The sequence below is a fragment of the Hemiscyllium ocellatum genome, chromosome 36 (genome assembly GCF_020745735.1).
Source record: "Hemiscyllium ocellatum isolate sHemOce1 chromosome 36, sHemOce1.pat.X.cur, whole genome shotgun sequence".
Lineage (NCBI taxonomy): Eukaryota > Metazoa > Chordata > Chondrichthyes > Orectolobiformes > Hemiscylliidae > Hemiscyllium > Hemiscyllium ocellatum.
Window position 1 is genome coordinate 44,647,502 of NC_083436.1, and position 21,790 is coordinate 44,669,291.

The window sequence follows — 21,790 nt, forward strand, 5'->3', positions numbered from 1 at the left end:
ATTTGAGCTATAGGGAGAGGCTGAACAGGCTGGGACTGTTTTCCCTGGAGCGTCGGAGGCTGAGGGGTGACCTTAGAGATTTACAAAATTATGAGGGGCACGGATAGGATAAATCAACAGTCATTTCCCTGGGGTCGGGGAGTCCAGAACTAGAGGGCTCAGGTTTAGGGTGAGAGGGGAAAGATATAAAAGGGACCTATGGGGCAACGTTTTCACACAGAGGGTGGTACGTGTGTGGAGTGAGCTGCCAGAGGATGTGGTGGAGGCTAAGAGGCATTTGGATGGGTATATGAATAGAAAGGGTTTGGAGGGGTATGGGCCGGGTGCTGGCAGGTGGGACTGGATTGAGTTGGGATATCTGGTTGGCGTGGACAAGTTGGACTGAAGGGTCTATTTCCGTGCTGTCCGTCTCTGACTGTGACGCTAAGATAATTCTGATCAAAACTTCTTTACACTCCAGATATAAACTGTCAACTGCATCTTTTACCTGGAAAGAAGAAAATAGCAATATTTGATTGCTTTAACTACACTGGACAACTGATTTAAACTTCTGTTTTATAAAAGCAAACAAAAAAAGCCAGCCTCTCGTATACTGTGCAGATTAGATGAAATATTTGATTTTGAAAGTAACAGCATGGGCGAGTTGAATTGAAGAGTCTGTTCCTGTGCTGTACAACTGAGACAAATCCAAATCAGTAACAAGGAACTCATTTACTTTTCAAAACATCATTTTTCATAGATGCAATCAACTAGCATTTTCCCATCCTTTTGATTGAGTCAATATTGTTTTAAGATGAAGCAAATTGGTCTGCTCTGAAAAAATTACTCCTGTAAGGTCTGAAATCCTTGCTGAGTTTTCCGGCTAACGATTACTGATTGCTGTCAAACACAGGGATTCTTTGAAGATACTTTCCTCAACAACATTGCAAAGTAATATTTTTGCAGAGTGTACAGATGACAAATGTTATAAAAGTCTTAACACTTGAAGAAATATAGAGTGTACTGATTTAAATTTGTCTCAGAGTCATACAGCACTGAAAATGACTCTTTGGTTCAAATGGTCCATGCTGATCAAGTTTCCCAAACTAAACAAGTCCCACTTACCTGCATTTGGCCATATCCATCTAAACCTTTCTTATTCCAAATATCTTTTCAATCTTGGAACTGCATCTATCGTTTTCTCTGGAAGTTTATTTCACATACGAACCACCCTCTTTGTGAAAAATATTAGCCCTTGGGTACCTTGTAAATCTTTCTCCTCTCACCTTAAAAATATGCCCTGTAGTTTTAAACTCTGTGACGACCATGTAGTTGCATTAGAACAAAGAACAATGCGCAGTACAGCTCAGGAACAGGCCCTTTAGCCCACCAAGACTGCAGTGACACATGCCTTTCTAATCTTTAAAAACAGTTTCCCCTATTTTTTGTCCATTCATGTGTCCATCACAATGCCTCATAAATGTTGCCATTGTATCCATCTCCTCTGGCACTGCTTTTGAGATACATAACCACTTTCCATGTTTTTAAAAAAACTTTCCTCTCAAGTCTCCTTTAAATTTTGACGATCCATTCTACCCATGCCTCTCATAATTTTGTAAACTTCCATCCTCAGCCTCTGACACTAAGTGAAAACTAACCAAGTTTGTCCAATTTCTCCTCATAACTAATACCTTCCAAACCAGGTATCTTCCTGGTAAACCATTTCTGTACCCCCCTTCAAAGCCTCCATGACCTTCTGGCAATGAGGTGACCAAAACTGTATATAATATTCCAACGTGACCTAACTAAAGTTCAATTCGATTGCAAAATGACTTGCCAACTATTGTACAATATACCGATGAAGGCAAGCATGCCATATGCTGTTTTGACCACCTTATCCACATGTGTTGATACTTTCAGGGAGCTGTGTACCTGTACACTCAGATTTCTCTATATGATGTTATTAAGAGTTCTGCCACTTACAGTATACTTCCTCCTGCACTAGATCGTCCAAATGCTGCATCTTGTATTTGTCTGATTAAACACCATCTGCCTTTCTACTGCCCAAATCTCTCTCTATATCCTGCTGTATCCTCTGGCAGTAGTCCACACCATCTGCGAGTCCTGCAAACTTAGTAATCAGTCTACCGACATTCTCCTCCAAACCACATTTTTTATTTCTATAACATAGCTATATATATCCCATGTAACTTCACCTTTTGTATCAGCCTACCATCTGGGACCTTGTCAAAGGCCTTGTGGAAGTTCATGGGGATAAAATCTACCGTCCTGCCCCCATAACTCATCTTTGTCAATTGCTGGAAAAGCATTCAAGTTTTTGAGACACAACACTTCATGCACTCAACTACATTGCCTGTTGCTAATTGGTGCATATTTTCTCAAAGATGAATAAATCCTATCCCTAAAAATATTCTCCAGTAATTTCCCTACTACTGACTTAATGTTTACCGGCCTGTAATTTCCCAAATTATCCTTTTGCCCTGAAGCAAAGGAACAATGTTGGCTATTCTCTAGTCCTCTGGGAACTCTCCTGTGACTAAAGAGGATACAAAGAGTTTGGGCAAGACCCTAGCAATTTTCCTCACCTGTTTCCCTCAGCATTCTGGGATAGATCCCTCAGGTCCTGGGATTTGTCTACCTTAATGCTTTTCAGAACACTCACTACCTTTTTGTATGTTGACATGCCCCTTCCTGAGACGACTCATCCAGCATTTTTTTTCTCTTTTTGTGAATACTGATGGAAAGTAGTTATTAAAGACCTTATCTGCTTCCTTCAGCTCCATGCATAATTTTCCTCCTTTGAGTTGACTTACTCTTTCCCTAGCTGCCACCTTCTTCCTTATCTATATGTAAAATACTTTGGGATTGTCCTAGTCCTGTTTGCCAAAGACATTTCGTATCCCCTTTTAAAGTCATAGAGATGTACAGCACAGAAACAGACCCTTCGGTCCAACTCGTCCATGCTGACCAGATATCCTAACCCAATCTAGTCCCACCTGCCAGCACCCGGCTCATATCCTTCCAAATCCTCCTATTCATATACCCATCCAGAAGTCTTTAAATGTTGCAATTGTATTAACCTCCACCACGTCCTCTGGCAGCTCATTCCATACACGCACCGTCCTCTGCGTGAAAATGTTGCCCCTTAGGTCTCTCTTATATGTTTCCCCTCTCACCCTAATCCTATGACCTCTAGTGCTGGACTCCCCTACCTCAGGGAAAGGATGATCTATTTACCTTATCCATGCCCCTCATGATTTTATAAACCTGTATATGGTCACCCCTCAGCTTCCGATGTTCCAGGGAAAACAGCCCCCGCCTATCCAACCTCTCCCTATAGCTCAAATCTTCCAACCCTGGCAACATCCTCCTAAATCTTTTCTGAACCCTACCAAGTTTCACAGTATCTTTCTGATAGGAAGGAGAGCAGAATTGCACGCAATGTTCCAAAAGTAGCCAAACCAATGTCCTGCACAGCCGCAACCTGTCCTCCCAATTCCTGTACTCAATATTCTGACCAATAAAGGAACGTATACCCAATGCTGCCTTCACTATCCTATCTACCTGCGATTCTACTTTCAAGGAGCAATGAACTTGCACTCCAAGGTTTCTTTGTTCAAGCAATGCTCCCTGTACCTGTTATGCTCACATCCAAATCATTTATGTAAATATCAAAAAGTAGAGGACCCAGCACCGAACCTTGTGGGACTCCACTGGTCACAGGCCTCCAGTCTGAAAAACAACCCTCCACCACCACCTTCTGTCTTCTACCTTTGAATCAGTTCTGTATCTAAATGGCTAGTTCTCCCTGTATTCCATGCTAACCTAACCTTGCTAACCAGTCTCCCATGGGGAACCTTGTCGAACACCTTACTGAAGTCCATTTAGATCACATCTACCACTCTGCCCTCATCAATCCTCTTTGTTACTTCATCAAAGAAATCAAGTTTGTGAGACATGATTTCCCACGCACAAAGTCATGTTGACTATCCTTAATCAGTCCTTGCCTTTCCAAATACATGTCCATTCTGTCCCTCAAGATTCTTTTAGCCCTCTCAATTCTTTATTTGTGTTCTTTCCAGCTACTTTTGTATTATTCGAGGGCTCTGTCTTCAGTTTACTAAACCTTATGCCTCCATTTTCTTTTTAACTAAGCTCTTATTTTCTCTGGTCATCCAAGATCCCTGAATTGTACCACTCTTAGCTTTCATTTACACAAGGATATGACTGTAATGTCCAAAAATAGTTAAGCCCTAGCCTCTTGAATGTTGCACTTGTTTGCACTTGAGTCATTTGCACAGAGAATTGATGGGACGAATGATCTGGTTTTGTGCTTTCTTCAGTGGGTGTGACTGGCTGAGCCAACATTTAATGCCTGTCTCTAATTGCCCTTGACAAGGTGGTGCTGAATTGCCACCTTGAACTGCTGAAGTCCATATGCAGGCTTCGAGATGCACACAATAATGCAGAATCGCTGAGCAGAACCTGATAGCTAAGTTCCGAACCCATGAAGATTGCTTCAACAGTGATCTTGGGTTCATGTTATGCTATGTGGAACCCCACCATACTGTTCTGTAGTTAATAAATCTACCTTACTGTCCTGTTTTAACACTATCACCTTGATAACTTATGACCTCTTTAATCGGTTTGTGCAGTTTTAGATTACTTGTTACTTTAGACTGTCAGAATCTGACTCTTATACCTATCATTATTCCAGCCGTTGTGTTTGTCTTCAGCACCACCTTATTTTTAATTTTTTAAACTGGCTCTTTGCCTCCTTTTTAATTGGATTATAGGTCATCACCTTTACTTTTCAGCTGTTGACAGTTTGCTCATACTGTCTGACACTTCTAATCATCTACAGAAACTTCTTATTTAGCCTGTCCACACTCCACTCTCACTGTTTGTATGATCTTTTGATTTGTGTCTATAAACTCTTTGCTTGTATGTTTTTCTTCACGTCACCAGACAAAGGGGCAGCGCTCCGAAAGCTTTGGTGTCAAATGAACCCGTTGGCCTATAACCTGGTATCGTGTGATTTCTGATGTAATCCAGTTGGCTTCACTGCTCATCACCAAATCCAGAACTGCCTGTACACAGCGTGTTCTATCACAAGCTGCTCCAAATAAACCATTGCGTAGACATTTTGGGCACAGTTAGAGCTGTATTGGAACAGCTTGGCTAGGGTGTGGCAACTTCTGGGGCTTACGTCTTCTATTATTTAGCCTTTTCTGTATCCAGTGTTTCCAACCATTTTTAAAAATCATGAAGAATGAGCTCAATTGGCTGAAGACTGGTATCTGTGATGCTGGGAACTACAGCGGGGAGCGGTCAAAATGGATCATTGTCTGAAAGTGTGGCGCTGGAAAAGTACAGGAGGAGCAGTTGAGTTAACGTATTGGGCTTAAGCCCTTCATTGGGGTGGCAAGGAGGTTAAGAAATAAGTAGTGGGGTTGGGAGAATGTAGTTGGGAAGCGATTAAGTAGATGTAGGTTGGGGGTGATATTGAGAGGTTGGAGGGGAGTATGGAGCAGCTAGGTGGGAAGGAAGATGGACAGGTAGGACAGTTCAAGAGGGCGATGCCAAGTTGGAGGATTAGATCTGGGGTAAGGTGGGAGGGAGAGGAGATTAAGAAACTAATGAAGTCGACGTCAATGCTATGTGGTTGGAGGGTCCCAAGGCAGCAGATGAAATGGTCTTCCTCCAGGCATTGAGTGGCTAGGATTTGGTGGTGGTGGAGGCCCAAGACTTGCATGTCCTTGGCAGAATGGACGGGGGAGTTGAAATGGTCGGTCACAGGGTGGTGGGGTTGTTTGGTGCATGTGTCCAAGCGATGTTCCATGAGTTGGCGACCTGTCTCCCCAATGTAGAGGACACCACGTTGAGAGCAACGGACACAGTAGATGAGGTGTTTTGGATGTGCAGGAAAATCTCTGGATGTGGAAGGATCCTTTGCAACCTCCAAATTTCTCCTTTCACCTCAGCCCAGATCCAACCCTACAACTTGGCACCTCCCTCTTGAATTGTTCTACCTATCTGCTCCACCCTTCCCTCCAACCTATCACTATTACCCCTCCTTGCATCTGGTTATCACCTTTCCAGCTACCTCCACCCCCAACCTCCTATCTATCTATCTCAGCCACTTTCAACACTTACTCTGCGCCCCCCCACCCACCCAACCCAAATTCCTGCTGAAGGGTTTATGCCCAAAATGTAAACTCTCCTGTTCCTCGGATGCTGCCTGACCATCTGCACTTTTCCAGCACCACACATTTCGACGCTGATCTGCAATCCTCACTTTCACCAAGATGGATCATCCCCTCAGCCCTTCTGGCTGAAGATTGTCGCAAATATTTCAGCCTTGTCTTTTGCACTAATGTGCTGGCTCTTCTATCATTGAGGGGGTGGATATTTCTGAAGCCGCCCATTCAAGTGAATTGTTTGGTTATCCATCACCATTCCTGACTGGATGTGGCAACACTGTAGAGCTGAGATCTGATCCATTTGTTGTGGGTTGCTTAACTCTGTCTATCTTGCTGTTTGGCATCTTACATCCTGTTTCATAACTACACCAAATTGACATCTCATTTTTAGGTATGCTGGTGCTGCTCTGGTCATAGTCTCTTGCCCTCTTCATTAAGCCATGGAATCAGCCCTGGTTTAATGGTAATGCCAGAGTGAGGGATACACCAGCCCATTAGGTTGCATATTGTGTTGGAGTATAATTCTGCTATAATGGCCCATTTAACAAAGTACCATGCATCACGATTTTAAGTTATTAATCAACATGAAGTCTGCTTGCATTGATGTTATGATAGTTTTGGTTTTGTTGTCTTCTATCTTTATTTATGATGCAAGCACTTCTGTTTTAAAGTAATTATTTGGAGCTGTTGATAGCAACCCCTGTGTGTGTTGCTCCATGGAATTGCCAAGTGTTCGTGCTATTATGACAAGAAAAGAATATTATGAGATGCAACATGCTGACTACTTGCAGCAAGTGTTTGGGTGATTCCAGGTTTCTTGTTAGAACTTATCCTTAACTATTCCACCTGATGCAGATTGAAGATCTGATTTGCAGGGAGACAAACCATTAACCTTTGAATCCAATGACCTTTAGTCAGAACCAGTGTTGCCATTTTGGTTTTACATGTTTGGAGTTGAAAAGATATTTATACCTTCTATTATTTCTCCAGTTCAGACTCTGAAATTATTGGCTATGCATTGGATACTCTTTGCAATCTGATCTCCAATGAGGTTGAAGAGGAGGAGCCAGGTATGTAGAACATTTCAGTACTCCCATCGCTTACCAGTGAAACTTTCTAATTAGACTTTTGTAGTTTTTAATGTTCACAGTTTGAATTCCTAGAAAAATGTGTTATTTACTTTGCAGCTTGCTTTATTGTAAATTTTTGAAAATAGGCAATTTCACAGGTCTTTGAGCAAAGATTTGCCACATGAACGATTTAAGTAGTTGGACACTAAAACTATTAGGTCTATGTTATCAGATGACTGAAATCAAAATTAAAATGAGATGAAACAAATTTAGGTTATCTTTCCCTCAAATGCAACTGTTTCTTCATTCTTCTCTTAATATAACTAGGCAGTCTGTTGTATAGTGGTAGTGCCCCTATTTCTGAGTTCTGAGGCCTGAATTCAAGACTCACCTGCTCCTGTAGGGTTGGAGGAGCAGATTAGGGATTGAATTGAGAAGGAATTTCTTCACCCAGAACTTTGTGAATCTGTGGAATTCCCTGCCCAGTGAAGTAGTTGACGCTACTTCAATAAATATTTTTTAAAGCTAAGACACTTTTTTTTTGAACAATGAAGGAACTAAGGGTCATGGTGAGAGGGCAAGTAAGTGGAGCTGAGGCCACGAATGGAACAGTCATGATCTTATTGAATGGTGGAGCAGGCTCGAAGGGCCAGATGGTCTATTCCTGCTCCTAGTTATGTTCATATGTTCTAACATAACTAGGCAGGCTATTGTGTAGTGGTAGTGTCCCCACTTCTGCGTTAGGAAGCCTGGCTTCAAGATTCACCTGCTCCAGAATATCTCTGAACATATTGATCAGAAAAATCTCTTAATATAACTAGGTGAGTGGAAGAAAACGTTGGAGGTATACTGGATGAAGCATGTCTTCTTTAACAGGGCAGTGCATAAGGGAGAACCTTGCAGGAAGTGCCATGTTTGGAAGTGTATGCAGTACATAAGAGTTCTATACAATGAATAGATAGACATGCTGATTGGTGGGTTGACAGTTTCGTATTTATGTCGAATCATAAAACCGAGACGAAGCATGTCAACAAAAATAGACCATTTGACCAGTCTCTGTCAGACGAAAGAATGATCCAACATATTGTCACTCCCAGACTTTATCTATATGTTGTAGGTTATAGCTCTCTCAGTGCATATCTCTGTTTTTAAGAATTTGAGGGTGTCTGCTTCTACGATCCTCGCAAGCAGTAAGTTCCAGCCCTTTACACTCTGGATGATCCCTGATGTTGTGCCCACAGGGGTTAGATTTTTTTAAGTCACTTCATATTGTGATATAAAATAGTTAACCAATTCCAGATCTGTACAGTACATCTGTTTCCAAATATAATGCAGCAAGGCAGAATTTAATGTGCTGTCTACACTGATATGAAAGGCAAGTTTAAAAATGTCTTTCCATCAGTTTTTAAGAAACAGCAAAGCTCTTCAAATGATAAGGGATTATTATAACAAAACATAGTGCTGTGCATAATGCATTTTAAAGTTTTTAGTCATTGCTTGACTAGCACAGCATATTGGAAGCTGGGGAGAGGAAAGCTGTGGGTGTTGAAAGAGATGGATGCAGCATTTTGGGAGCAAGAGGGTCACCAGCCGTGAATAAGTCCTCACAAAGTGAGAGGAGGGATCTTGAATGGGAGTTTGAAATCTGATGTTTAGGTGAGAGTTGGAAGTTTGCTTAAGGTCTCTCCTGCAGTATTTAGGCTGAACTGGATGAACCAAGCACAAAATTTGAGGCTGTAGCTCTTGTGTCACCACAGTCTTACCAGACCATTGGGCTGCTCCTAATGAGAGAGAAGTGACTGGTGATTATTTAACCAGAGGGCCACCAGACCTCAAATGAGTGAAGAGGTTGAGAAGGAGAGTCCTTCATGGTATCCCAAACCGATGAAGGGAATTGAACCCACACTGTTAGCATCACACTGCTCTGCAAACCAACAATCCAGCCAACTGAGCTAAACCAGCTCTTGACTAGAGGAGGGCTGGATAGGGTATAAGAAAGGACTGGAATAAGCTTGTTGAAACAGGGGAAATCTATAGATTAAAAGCAAGGCAGCTGTTAAAATTTCCAATTTAAGAATGCGAAGGTGTAAGTATTGACACAGTTTTTGTGTCTTTAAATTTTGATATAAAGCAGTGACTCAACTGTGATGCAAAAACTAAGAAAATGAATACACCTTCTTAAACATAGCTGTCTTTTAACAGTGCAATAACAATGGTGTGTTACCTGACCATATGTGAACAGCACCACTGAGCACAAGCAAATATTCAAAGACCAGCTCTTTGAGAGATTTTGTTTATGACACGTTTATGTTCAGGCAAGATCTTAATCAGCGCTGCTTTCTCTTTCTTGTCCTTCAAGTCTGTTAGATACTCGGATGCTGCCTGACCTGCTGTGCTTTTCCAGCACCACAATAATCTAGACTCAGCCTTGATTTCTTGAAATTCTTGATTTCTGTACTCTTTGTCCTGGTAATTGTTGATGAATCTTGTCAAAAACTCAGAACTTCTCCATATAATTACTAGTGTTATTTTGCCATATCATTCCTGGCTTTGGAGACTTTAGTTTCATTTCCAAATCCACACTACCACTCCTTCATCAAATTTATTTGTCTCTAAATGTTTATTTTGGGATATGCCAACTTTATTGCAAGACATTTCCTGCAACAGATGTTCAAGTTACATACTGTTAAATATTTGGTATATTAATATGTTCTATAGAGCAGAGGTTGCTATTTTTGTTTGATATTTGGGATTTCTTGACACCTGACATGATAGCAATCTCAGCTCAGTGAAACTGGAATGAGAGGAAGCAATAACCTCACCACTCAAATTACTTTGAGATTGTGACAGAACTTGAAACTTCTGGTTTTAATTTTGCTGTGAAGAATCCGAGGATGGCCAAGTTAGAAGTGCAAAAAGACTTTAGCCCATTGATCCCTTTTAGGGTAACATTTTGTCCCAATCAGCAGTGAGCACAAATGGAACAAATGTTTGAACAATGTATCCCTACAGAAACTCGTGCTTAACTGTGCTATATTCTTGGAACAGCATGTTCAGATGGTTCCTTACATGGGTCAATTCTCGTGACAAAAGAAAAGTTGATCAGAAATTTTAAATTTTTTTTTAAAAAAAAGTTTGTATTATGGCATGCTTTATCACCATATTTTGAGCATCAATGCTTCAGCATGTCTGTTACATACAATGCTTTGCATTTGTGACAATCTATTTGTCTCAGTTGATCTTTCTTCTCTTTCATGTTAAATTCAGCAGATGAATCTGAAGGTAAACTTTTACTTTTGTATGACACTTCAAATAAATTTGCATACAAAAATGGCATTTCAAATTTAACAGCCTGCACACATCTTAAATATTGACTCATGCTGGACTAATTGTATTTGTTTATAAAGGTGACTTAATCCTTAGTGTAATGAGAAGACAGTGTTAATAACCATGAATAAAACCAATTTTAATTGGCATGTGTGTTACAGACAACTTCTGAAAATGCATGTTTATTTCCTCCTAATAAAATAACACTTCTGCTTTGGAAGGGTGGTTGATTTAACCAATAGTTTGGAAAGTAAGAGCAACTTAATTACTAACCTTATTGTAGAACAAAGCTTTCAACACAACTCAAAGCAGATATGTTTTGAGCATTTTCCCTTAACTGTGCATGATGGCTGTCTGCTTTCAATTATTATTTTATATTTTTCAAGTATCTGCATAGGGTGGAAAACAAACTGAGCAAGGGAAATACGTTTGAGTTTAAATAGTTATAATATGAAAACATTCTGGCAACCAAAAACCAAGAGAAAGCACGGAGAGTTTTAGATTAAATGCCTTTGAAATAAACTTTGTTTTAATGTAGAAATTAGGAATAGTCCAGGCAATCTGAAAATCTGGTTGAACTGAAACACGAACATATTGGTTTCTGATGGAGAAAAGCTATTCATTGCCTTTTTTTTAACCCCCTCATTTTTTTTTCTCTTTTGCCTCATTATTTCTAATCTTTTAAGTAGAACAATTTACTGCTGCTGGGAATATTGTGATAATTTGGCTTTCACAAGATTACCATGTTTTTGATCAATGACAAACCAGTAACAATACTAAGATTTACTGCTACATCTTAGTGTTGAGATGGAAAGTTGGGGCAAGGTAAACTTGAGTTAGTCTCCTTTTTAAAATGCAGGGGAGTTGTTACACATGTCTAAACCTACGAGATTGTCCTAATACTGGTGAGACCAATCTCTGATTGTGCCTCTGTATAATTGCATACAATAAACAGGAGAAGCTAAGCTCTTATTAGTTTTGCTTTTGTCTATCCACACCCCATGAGGGTTCAAAGGTCAAGTCAGTTGATAGCATGTGATGTGTGGAGACTTGGAGGACATGGTGCATGTATGACTGCTGATGGTTGGTGGAGAGCAAGAACAGGGAACCCAACAACATAGCTGACAAGAACTACAGATACTTTTAATCAGAAACAAGTGAGTTAAAGAATATGTCAGCATTGAGTTGATGACAGCATTAATGATTTATACGCTCCAGAGTTTCTGTAATTTATACGCAATTGTTACTGCACAAATGTGGACTCCAGGACAAAGGAGATACAACATTGCTACAAACATGAATCTTAAAGTTAAGAATCACACAACACCAGATGATAGTCCAACAGGTATAATTGAAAGCACTAGCTTTTGGAGTGCTGCTCCTTCATCAGGTGATTGTGGAGTATAAGATCGTAAGATGCAGAATTTATAGCATAAGTTTACAATCTTACAGTCTTACTCTCCAAAACCACCTGATGAAGGAGCGTCGCTCCGAAAGCTAGTGTGCTTCCAATTAAACCTGTTGGACTTATAACCTGGTGTTGTGATTTTTAATTTTGTACACCTCAGTCCAACACTGGCATCTCAGAATCTTAAACAAGAACTTTGTCATGAAAAAAAAGTTAAGCTGTTTTCTACATGCTGAAATTATAACTGGCATATTTTGAGGAAAGTGCTTGTTCCTTGTAATATTGTAGCCATCAGATGAAAACCTGCCTTGTCATTTCAGAAGAAAACTGTTGCAATTACATTTTCACATTGTATGGCTATAAACCAGTTACAAGGCCAGACTGTTGTAAAAAAAATTGTCTGTTTGGCACATGGACAGTATTAGCTTTTGCCAGAATGAAAGGTTTTGATTCTGTTCAAACCTTTGAAACAATAAGTAAATTTCAGTATTTGAAGAAATATTGCTGAAATAGTAATATCAAGTTGACTAATGTTTTGTGGACTTCTCGTTTGAAATAAAAACAAAAAGTGCTGGATTCATCAGAATTCTATGAAGAGAGGCTAACTATTCAAGCAAATTATCAGAAACAACTTTTGTATGCCCTTAGTAGTTGCAGATAGCATTCTTTTGCTCCACCCTGCCACTAAAATCATGAGGGGTATATGGATAGGATAAATATTCAAGATCTTTTCCCCAGCTTGGGGGAGAAAGGGCATAGGATTAAGGTGAGAGGGGAAAGATTAAAAGGGACCTAAGGGGCAACTTTTTCAAGAGGAGGGTGGTGCGTCTATGGAATGAGCTGCCAGAGGAAGTGGTGGAGGCTGGTACAGTTACAGCATTTAAAAGGCATCTGGATGGCTATATGAATAGGCAAGGTTTAGAGAGATATGGGCCAAGTGCTGGCACATGGGGCTAGACTTGTTTAGGATATCTGGTTGGCATAGATGCATTGTGTTTCTATGCTGTATATCTCTGATTTTGATTGTAGGTGCTTTAATAAAGTCCATGTAGACAGCATTCCCTGCCTTACCTTGATCAGTTATCTCCATCATTCCTCAAAAAAATTCAATCAAGTTTGAGAGACGAGATCTCCCCTGCATAAAGCCATGCTGACTATTCCTAATAAGTCAATTCTTCTCCAAATGCAAGTAAGTCCTGTCTCTAAGAATTTTCTCCAGTATTTTCCTTTCCACTGATTGTGAGGCTCACTGCCCTATAATTTCCTGTGTTGTCCCTGTGGCCCTTGAACAAAGGAATAACATTGGCTATTCTCTAGTCTTCAGAGCCCCGCCTATGACTAAAGAGGATATAAAGATCAAAGTTTGTGAGAAGATTTGTAGCTCGGGTGCTTGTTGTGGTTCTGTTCGCCGAGCTAGGAGTTTTTGTTGCAAGCGTTTCGTCCCCTGTCTAGGTGACATCCTCAGTGCTTGGGAGCCTCCTGTGAAGCGCTTCTGTGCTGATTCCTCCGGCATTTGTACTGGTTTGAATCTGCCGTTTCCGGTTGTCAGTTGCTGTCCGCTACAGTGGTCGGTATATAGGGTCTAGGTCGATGTGTCTGTTGATAGAATTCGTGGATGAGTGCCATGCCTGTAGGAATTCCCTGGCTGTTCTCTGTTTGGCCTGCCCTATAATAGTGGTGTTGTCCCAGTCGAATTCATGTTGTTTGTCATCTGACTGTATGGCTACTAAGGACAGCTGGTCGTGTCGTTTCGTGGCTAGTTGGTGTTCATTGATGTGGGTTGTTAGCTGTCTTCCTGTTTGTCCTATGTAGTGTTTTGTGCAGTCCTTGCATGGGATTTGGTACACTATACACTATCAACAAACACATCGGCCACTGCAGCGGACAGCAACTGACAACCGGAAGCGGCAGATTCAAACCAGTATAAATGCCGGAGGAATCAGCACAGAAGCGCTTCACAGGAGGCTCCCAAGCACTGAGGGTGTCACCTAGAAAGGGGGCGAAATGTTTGCAACAAAAACTCCCAGCTCGGCGAACAGAACCACAACAGGATATAAAGATCTCTGTCAAGACCTCTGCAATCTCTTTCCTTACCTCTTAGAAGATGGACTGAGTTATAGATGGAATCTAATCAAGGGCTATGGGATTTTTAAATGTAGAATATCAGATATCCAGGAGTGAGTTACGGATTGGAATCTATTCAGTGGTCAAAGGATTTATACAGGTTGTTACGCTATAATGCGCGTTTTGTCAGTGTGAATTAGCTATATTGCTATTAATGAGTTGTGGACATTGAATAACATAAGCTTTCTACTGAACGGGTATAGCGATTTTTCTATAGCGATCTTCTCAAGTGTGATTTTCTGTAGTGGTTTTCACTAGCACAAGGTTGCATAGGAACGTAACTATCTTGTTATAGCAGAATGACCAGTATGCCAGATAATGGGCATCTGGAAGTGTGATTTGGTCTGTAGTCTAATGAAGGAGTTTATTCCCTCCGTTCCAAGCAGCACATTGTAGAAAGGGTTTGCATGTGTTGAAGAGCGTTCAGAGGAGCTTTGCTAGAACAGTATGAAAGATAAGGGAATTCAACTGTGTGGAGAAATGAAACAAACTGAGATTGTCGGCTTTATAGGAAGTTAACGGACTGTTGCCTTTGCTTCAAACTTGAAGGTTTGCATAAGAGTGAGTAAGGAGAAGCTCTTTTCAATGGCAAGAAGGTTGACAGTTGGAGAGTGCTGAAGATTCTAGCCAAAAAGTAAAATTGAAGTTGAGAATTTATTTTATATAGTGAGTTATGATCTGGGATGGCTCACCTCCAAGATGATTCAATATTAACATTGAAAGAAAATTTGTGTATATATATATATAATTTAATTGAGACATTTTGTTATGTGGAAGGAACATTGTTGATGGGAGTGTGGGGACAAAGCAGGATGACTCTCTTTTTATGAAGAGTTGCCTCAAACACAATGGGCTGAGTGGCCTTTTTCTGTGCCATATTTCTGATGCATGTCAGCCCCAGGGTAGGTGGTTATGGTCTTAATAATTGATCACTGGTAAATGAGTTAAAACAATCAGCATCTTTGTGAACATTGAGAGCAGTTTTACTATTCCATTTGGAGCTGGTACAAAGTTTGTCTACAACAAACATTGGGAAAATGAAAACAATGTTAGAATTCCTAACTTTCTACACCCAGTGATTTTACACTCATTAATGTTTTAACACAAGCTTAACTTCCTCACAACGTAAGGTTCAGACTTGATTGTTAACACCTGGGAAACTCTTTTATATATTGCCCCTCTTTGTCAAAACTGACAACCTTTTGGATCTTAATATTCAGCGTTTTTCACACTGCTGTTGTGAACTTTATTTTTTTAAATTATAACAGCCAGAATCTCTCTCTCTAGATTCTGGTGGGATCCAATATCGTGTTCAACTCTGTCTTTCACATTTACACACTTGAATTTCTCCCCTTTGTTTTGCAGAGGAGAATGTTCAGAAGACCAGTTCTGAAGACCTGGCTGGGCAGTTTGCAGAGATTTATATCAAACAACAAGAAAATCTTACCCTGCTGTTATCCTTGTTAGAGGTCAGTTTCTGTTTCGATTTTAAAGCTGTGGATTAAGAAAATCAGATGTATGAAAATATTGTTGAAATTGATATATCGATTCAGGAATGTGTTACTGACGGCACTAAGACAATTGGCATCTTGCGAAATATCTGACCAACTGCGTGGGGAGAATGGAGGAAGGTGAACTCTGATGCTTGTTTGCTGCAGATATAAACAAATCCGTGTTAAATTAAGTGAGGACAATGGAGAAAGGGCAGGAAAGTCGGACTAGCCAAACTGTTTTTGCAGAGAACTGGAACAGAATTGCCAGATAAAATGGCAGCCTCCTTTCTATAATCATTCTGTTTCTAAGGAAATTCAAACAGTCCCTAGCTTCAACATTACTCTGTAGGAACGTAAGAATTAGGAGCAGAGGATAGGCAGTTCAGCTTTTCCATCCTGCGCTGTCATTTAACATAATCGTGGATGGTCTTATTCTGGTCTCAACTCCACTTTCCTTCCAGTTCCCTATAATCCTTAATCCTGCTTTTCATCAGAAACCTATGTATTTCTTTCTTGAATCTGTTGATTGATTCTGCCTCCACTGCATTCTGGGGCAGAGAGTTCCACAGATTCACAGCCCTCTGAGAAGTAGTTCCTCCTCATTTTAGTCTTGAAGCTACCTTCTCTTTTTTTTCCTCTATGGCCTGTTGTTTAAGACTGTCCCACAACAAGGAACAATTGTTCCACTCCAACCTTATCAATTCCCTTTAACATTTTATATACCTCAGTCAGATCTCTTTCTCAACCCCCCCCCCCATTCCTCTGAACTGCAGCAAGTCCAAGCCCAAGCTCTTCAGCTGCTTCTTGTACAACAGCCCTTTCACCCCTAGAACTAACCTGAGGAACCTCCTCTGAACTGCCTCCAGTGCCACCGCATACTTCCGCAAGGAGACCAAAACTGAATACAGTACTCCAGGTGTAGTCTCATCAACGCCTTATAGAATTGTAACAACACTCTTTGATAATCCAGTCCTTTTGCAATAAATGCCAGGATTCAGTTTGCCCTTCTTAGTATGTGCTGCACCTGGATACCCACTTTCTGCGATTCATACACAAACACTCTGCACTGATGCACTTTCAATCTGTTTCCCAATCAAATAATTTTCTCTCTTGCATTTCCAGCTAAAATGGATAACTCTGCACTTATCCCCATTCAACTCCATCTGCCAGATTCTGTCCCATTCTCCTAGCCTATCAATATCTGTTTATGAATTCTTTATCTCCTCATCGCTGCCTACTTTCCCACTTCTTTTCGTATCATCTCTGAACTTTGCTACGTTAGGACTTGCAATGTGGTTGTTGCTGGTTAGGCAGCATTTACTCTCCATTGCGATTTGTCCTTTGAGAAAGTGGGTGGTGAGCTGCCTTCTTGAGCTACTTCAGATCATATGGTATGGTAGACCCACACTGCTGTTAGTGGGGAGTGTTCCAGGATTTTGACTCCATGGCGCTAAAGGGTCAGTGATAATTTTCCAAGTCACAATAGAGTGTGTGGCTTGAGATTTGTATGTGGGCTTGCCTTGTAGGCGCTATCCTTGACGTTCTGGGTATTAGAGGCCATGGGTTTGGAAGTTGCTGTCATGGGAGTGTTCATGAGTTACTGAATTGTATATTGCAGATCATACACTGTGCAGCTACTGCACTTTCAAAGTTTGTGAGAAGATTTATAGCTCGGGTGCTCATTGTTGTGGTTCTGTTCACCGAGCTGGGAATTTGTGTTGCAGACGTTTCGTCCCCTGTCTAGGTGACATCCTCAGTGCTTGGGAGCCTCCTGTGAAGCGCTTCTGTGATCTTTCTTCCGCCATTTGTAGTGGTTTGAATCTGACGCATCCAGTTGTCAGTTCCAGCTGTCCGCTGCAGTGGTCGGTATATTGGGTCCAGGTCGATGTGCTTATTGATTGAATCTGTGGATGAGTGCCATGCCTCTAGGAATTCCCTGGCTGTTCTCTGTTTGGCTTGTCCTATAATAGTAGTGTTGTCCCAGTCGAATTCATGTTGCTTGTCATCTGCGTGTGTGGCTACTAAGGATAGCTGGTCATGTCGTTTCATGGCTAGTTGGTGTTCATGGATGTGGATCATTAGCTGTCTTCCTGTTTGTCCATGCAAGGACTGCACAAAACACTACATACGACAAACAGGATGTTTGCCTGGAATTCATCCAGGCAAGTGTAGAGTATTCCACCACGCTCCTGACTTGTGCCTTGTTGATAGGAGATAATTCCTAGGCATTTCCATCACACAAATGTAACTTGTCAGTTAATGAACCTAAGCTTCAATATTGTCAGGTCTTTCTGAATACTGGCATGGTCCGCTTCAGTATCTGAGAAGTCATGATTAGAGCTGAATATTTTACAAGTATCAGTAAACATCTACACTTAGGAACATTTTGATATGACGGGAAGGTCATATCCTTCAGCAATACTCGAGACCGAAGAAGTATACCTACTCATCACTCTGTAGCATCCAATTTTAAAACATTCTGAATGAGCAAAAAGCTTTTATTCTGTTTTGTGTAATGCCAACTGTGCACAGTCTGTGCTGTCTCTCTCTCTCCTTCCCCATGTTTGTCATAGTAAAACTGACTGAAGAACAGCCTCTGAGCAAAGACTGAATTCAAACTGTACAAAGCTATCATTCTCACCACTTCTGGAATGGTGCTGAGTCATCATTTGCCACCACCAAGTATGCCTTTCAGAGCAATACCAAAAGCAGCCTCCGCAACATCCTCAAGATCCGCTAGCAGGAATGTACAGTAGTCCCCCTGTACCCGTGGGGGTTACGTTCTAAGACCTAATGCGGGAGCCCAAAACTGCGAATAAGTGTGAACTCATTTATTTAAAGGAGAAGTGTGCCTTACCGGTAACCTCCTGGTCCCTAGTTCTAGAATGTTCCCATTTACATGTTTGGGCTGCAGTAAACTGTGGTAACCAGACCTGTGGACATAGGGGTTACCCTGTATCTCAAACATTGAAGTCCTGGAAACAGCCAACATCACCAGCATTAATGCCATGCTCCTGCAAATCTAATTGGGTCGGAATGTCAAATTGCCCAGGTGGTTGGTAGTCCTCTGCTGCAAGGTTTGTGCTGCATGGAGAGTTGACCACCGTTGAAGGGAGCAGAGGCACGTTCAAGGATTCTCCTGAAGAAGTCCTTCTGTGTGTGCCATATTTAACCAGTGGGCAGGCCATAGATTGAGATGGTGCATCAGGTGTGCTCCAGACACTTTGCAATTAAGCAGAAAAGGAAAGGTAGATTCAGTTGTCCGCAGTAGTGTCTCCACCTTCACTTGCTGCCCCTGAGAGAGATTCTGGCTGATCATCAATAGGCCTGACTATCCAGCAGTGGATCTGCAAAATGAGGGTAAACCTCCGACAGTCTTCATCTTGTAAGGACGTGTGTATTTTTAATTGAGTTTTTAAAAACTGTGGACTGAAATGAGAGAACTTTATTTAAAGCCACTGTTTGAATAAGTGGCTGTATACTTGGAAAGCAGGTAACCTGAACTCATTCAGGCATTGTGTAAACAATTGTTTGAAGTAGTTGTAATTGGAGTTTGAGTTGGAGAGAATTTCGAGCTTGGGGGGGGGGGGGGGCGGGGGCACAGATGCAACTTTGGTTTGCAACAAGAAGTTGATTGATCAATGGATTGATGACAGCGGCCTTTTTAGCCTGCCAATAACTGCATGATTGGGCCTCAGGTAACTGAACAACTTGAGTTTGGAACAGGTTACAGAGTCGGATTCAGTTCGTCCTCTGCCTGGGAGTGGTGTTTCTGTTCTCCGGAGTGAAAACTTGTAGTAAATGTGAAGCAAATCAGTTTGTTTTCTATGATAGTTATTGTAAGTTAACTTTTAACTGAAGACTTTTTAAGAAGACTGGTCACCTTGTTTCTCTCATCAACCAGTTGAAGCATCTAGAGAAAGATGTTTTAGGCAATATGCTGCCTAGGAGAAGAGTCACAAAGCTCCTCTTGGGGAAAAAAGCGACTGTTCTTCTATAATCTATTTAGCCCAATGGGTTTGTTTGTCTGTGTATAAGGAGTTTACAAGTGGATTAGAGTTTTCATTATTATATATCGACAGTTTATAACTGTTTGTTTACCTGGAGCTAAAGTTGAATAAATAGTGATCCTTGTTCAGTACAGAAACCTGGTCCAAGCGTTCTGGTCAATTGGGGAAATTTATGTACTTCAAATCTTTAACTTTGTGACGACTCCAGGAATTTGATTTTGTTACCACAGTGAGGCGTGACAATCTGAAGGAATGCCTAGAGAGAAAATTGTATGCTGCTTTTAATGAAATGTCTGTTCAGTCTGTACTACTGACCTGAAGAGGGTACATAAATTTTGTTTTGCTCCCCTCTTGCCTGTAACTTTGTTCCTCCTATCTCTCATTGTTCATCACTGACCCTGCTACCTCCAGTTGCTATTTGGTATCTCCTCACTTGGCTACAGTTGAAGCATTTTTGACATTAGTCTGAATCTACTTTTGTTTTTTGTTTGATTTAATTCTTGAAAGATTTTCTTATCAGTGCTACATTTTACCATGATATGCCACAAACTATTTTAAGCTGTTAAAGTAATTTCTACTTATTTTCAGGAATTTGATTTTCATGTGCGCTGGCCTGCAGTAAAACTTCTAACTGCACTTTTAAAAAATCAAGGTCCACAAGTTCAGCAGATTATCCTTGTCAGCCCAATGGGTAAGGACATAGTTTACTCTTGAGTACTCCATTAGAGGGTAAAGTTGGGACAGCAGAGAAACTTCATAAACTCAGGATAACATTAAACTAAAGTATGGTACTGTAGCTAATTTCATCCATCTTGATATTCAAAATGTTGATGTTCTGTAGTTTTTAAAGGTTAATTGATAATTGTTAAAATTCTCATTCATAAATTCTCTGGAGGAAACGAATCAAAAAGGGTGGTCAAACATTTAGCAAAAATAGAAGATAGCCTTGCTTGCTGTTCATCAAAAAAGTTGTGATGCTGCCTGTGACCTATTTTCATGCCAACACTTTTGCTAATACAAGTAACCCTAGATATTGCGACTGTGAAAAGTGCAAGTCGTTTAATCAGTCTCTCAAGTTCTCTGGCTCCTGTCTGAGTAACCTTGAAGAAAACTCCATCGGCCAGAGTTAAAAATCTCAACTCCAGGTTACGGTGCAACAGGTTTATTTGGAAGCACTAGCTTTCAGAGCACTGCTCCTTCATCAGGTGGTTGTGGAGAATAAGATTGTAAGACACAGAGCTTATGGTAAACTTATAGTGTGATGTAACTGAAATTATATATTGAAAAAGATCCAGATTGTTTAAGTCTCTCATCTTTAGAATGACCATGTTGGTTTCAGTTCTTTCACATGTAAATCGCAGAACTTTTTTTCTCCAAAAAATAGCTACATTCTCAAGTGCACTTCAACGATTGGTGTCATGTCGGCCCAGATAAGGTATTGAAGGTGTTAATTCCCTGTGAGGCTGTCTGTTCCTGATTCTAATCTAAAAAATGGATTTACAGGATCTCCCATGGATTCATGCAGTTTTTGAGCAAAGTAAATTGTAATTCTGCAAGTACAAAGTCACCCCACAAATTGTGTGTATATGTGGGTGTGGGGAGGGGGGTGTTATGAGTGTCTGAGAGTGTAAAGGGGTTTAAGTCTGTTAAAAGGGTGTGTGTGGGAGTGTATGTTTTGAGATTTACATATGGAAGAACTGAAACCTACATGGTCATTCTAAAAGATGAGAGACTTAAATAATCCAGATTTTTTTTCAATCTATAATTTCAGTTACATCACACTGTAAACTTTTACTATAAATTGTGTCTTACAATTTTATTCTCCATAATCACCTGATGAAGGAGTGATGCTTCGAAAGCTAGTGCATCCAAATAAACCTGTTGGACTATAACCTGGTGTTGTGATTTTTAACTTTGTCCACCCCAGTCCAACACTGGTGTCTCCAAATCATGACTCCATCCACCAAGTTTTTGTCTACTTGTTCAATCAACCCAACTATATTGCCTTGCAGAGTCTGTGTGCTCATCACAATGTGCCCACCCACCTTTTTTTTGGATTATCTGCATATTTGTGTATATTAGACTGCCACATCATCCCAAGTAATGAATATAGGGAGTAAATAATTGTGGCACTAGTTATCTTTACAACCTGAAA

The 21,790-nt window shown here is 40.7% G+C and overlaps 1 protein-coding gene across 4 annotated transcripts in view; it reads left to right on the plus strand.

Annotated features, from left to right (window-relative positions):
* The window catches only part of uso1 (USO1 vesicle transport factor), a 78,719-nt gene that overhangs the window by 13,423 nt on the left and 43,506 nt on the right, over window positions 1-21,790 (plus strand). For 2 of the 4 annotated variants that reach the window (XM_060851502.1, XM_060851504.1), the window contains exons 4-7: window positions 7,194-7,273; window positions 10,541-10,555; window positions 15,498-15,601; window positions 20,224-20,326. In XM_060851502.1, the coding sequence (XP_060707485.1) occupies window positions 7,194-7,273; window positions 10,541-10,555; window positions 15,498-15,601; window positions 20,224-20,326 (302 nt within the window). The remainder of the gene's footprint in view (window positions 1-7,193; window positions 7,274-10,540; window positions 10,556-15,497; window positions 15,602-20,223; window positions 20,327-21,790) is intronic. The other 2 variants (XM_060851503.1, XM_060851506.1) reach the window with 1 other exon arrangement.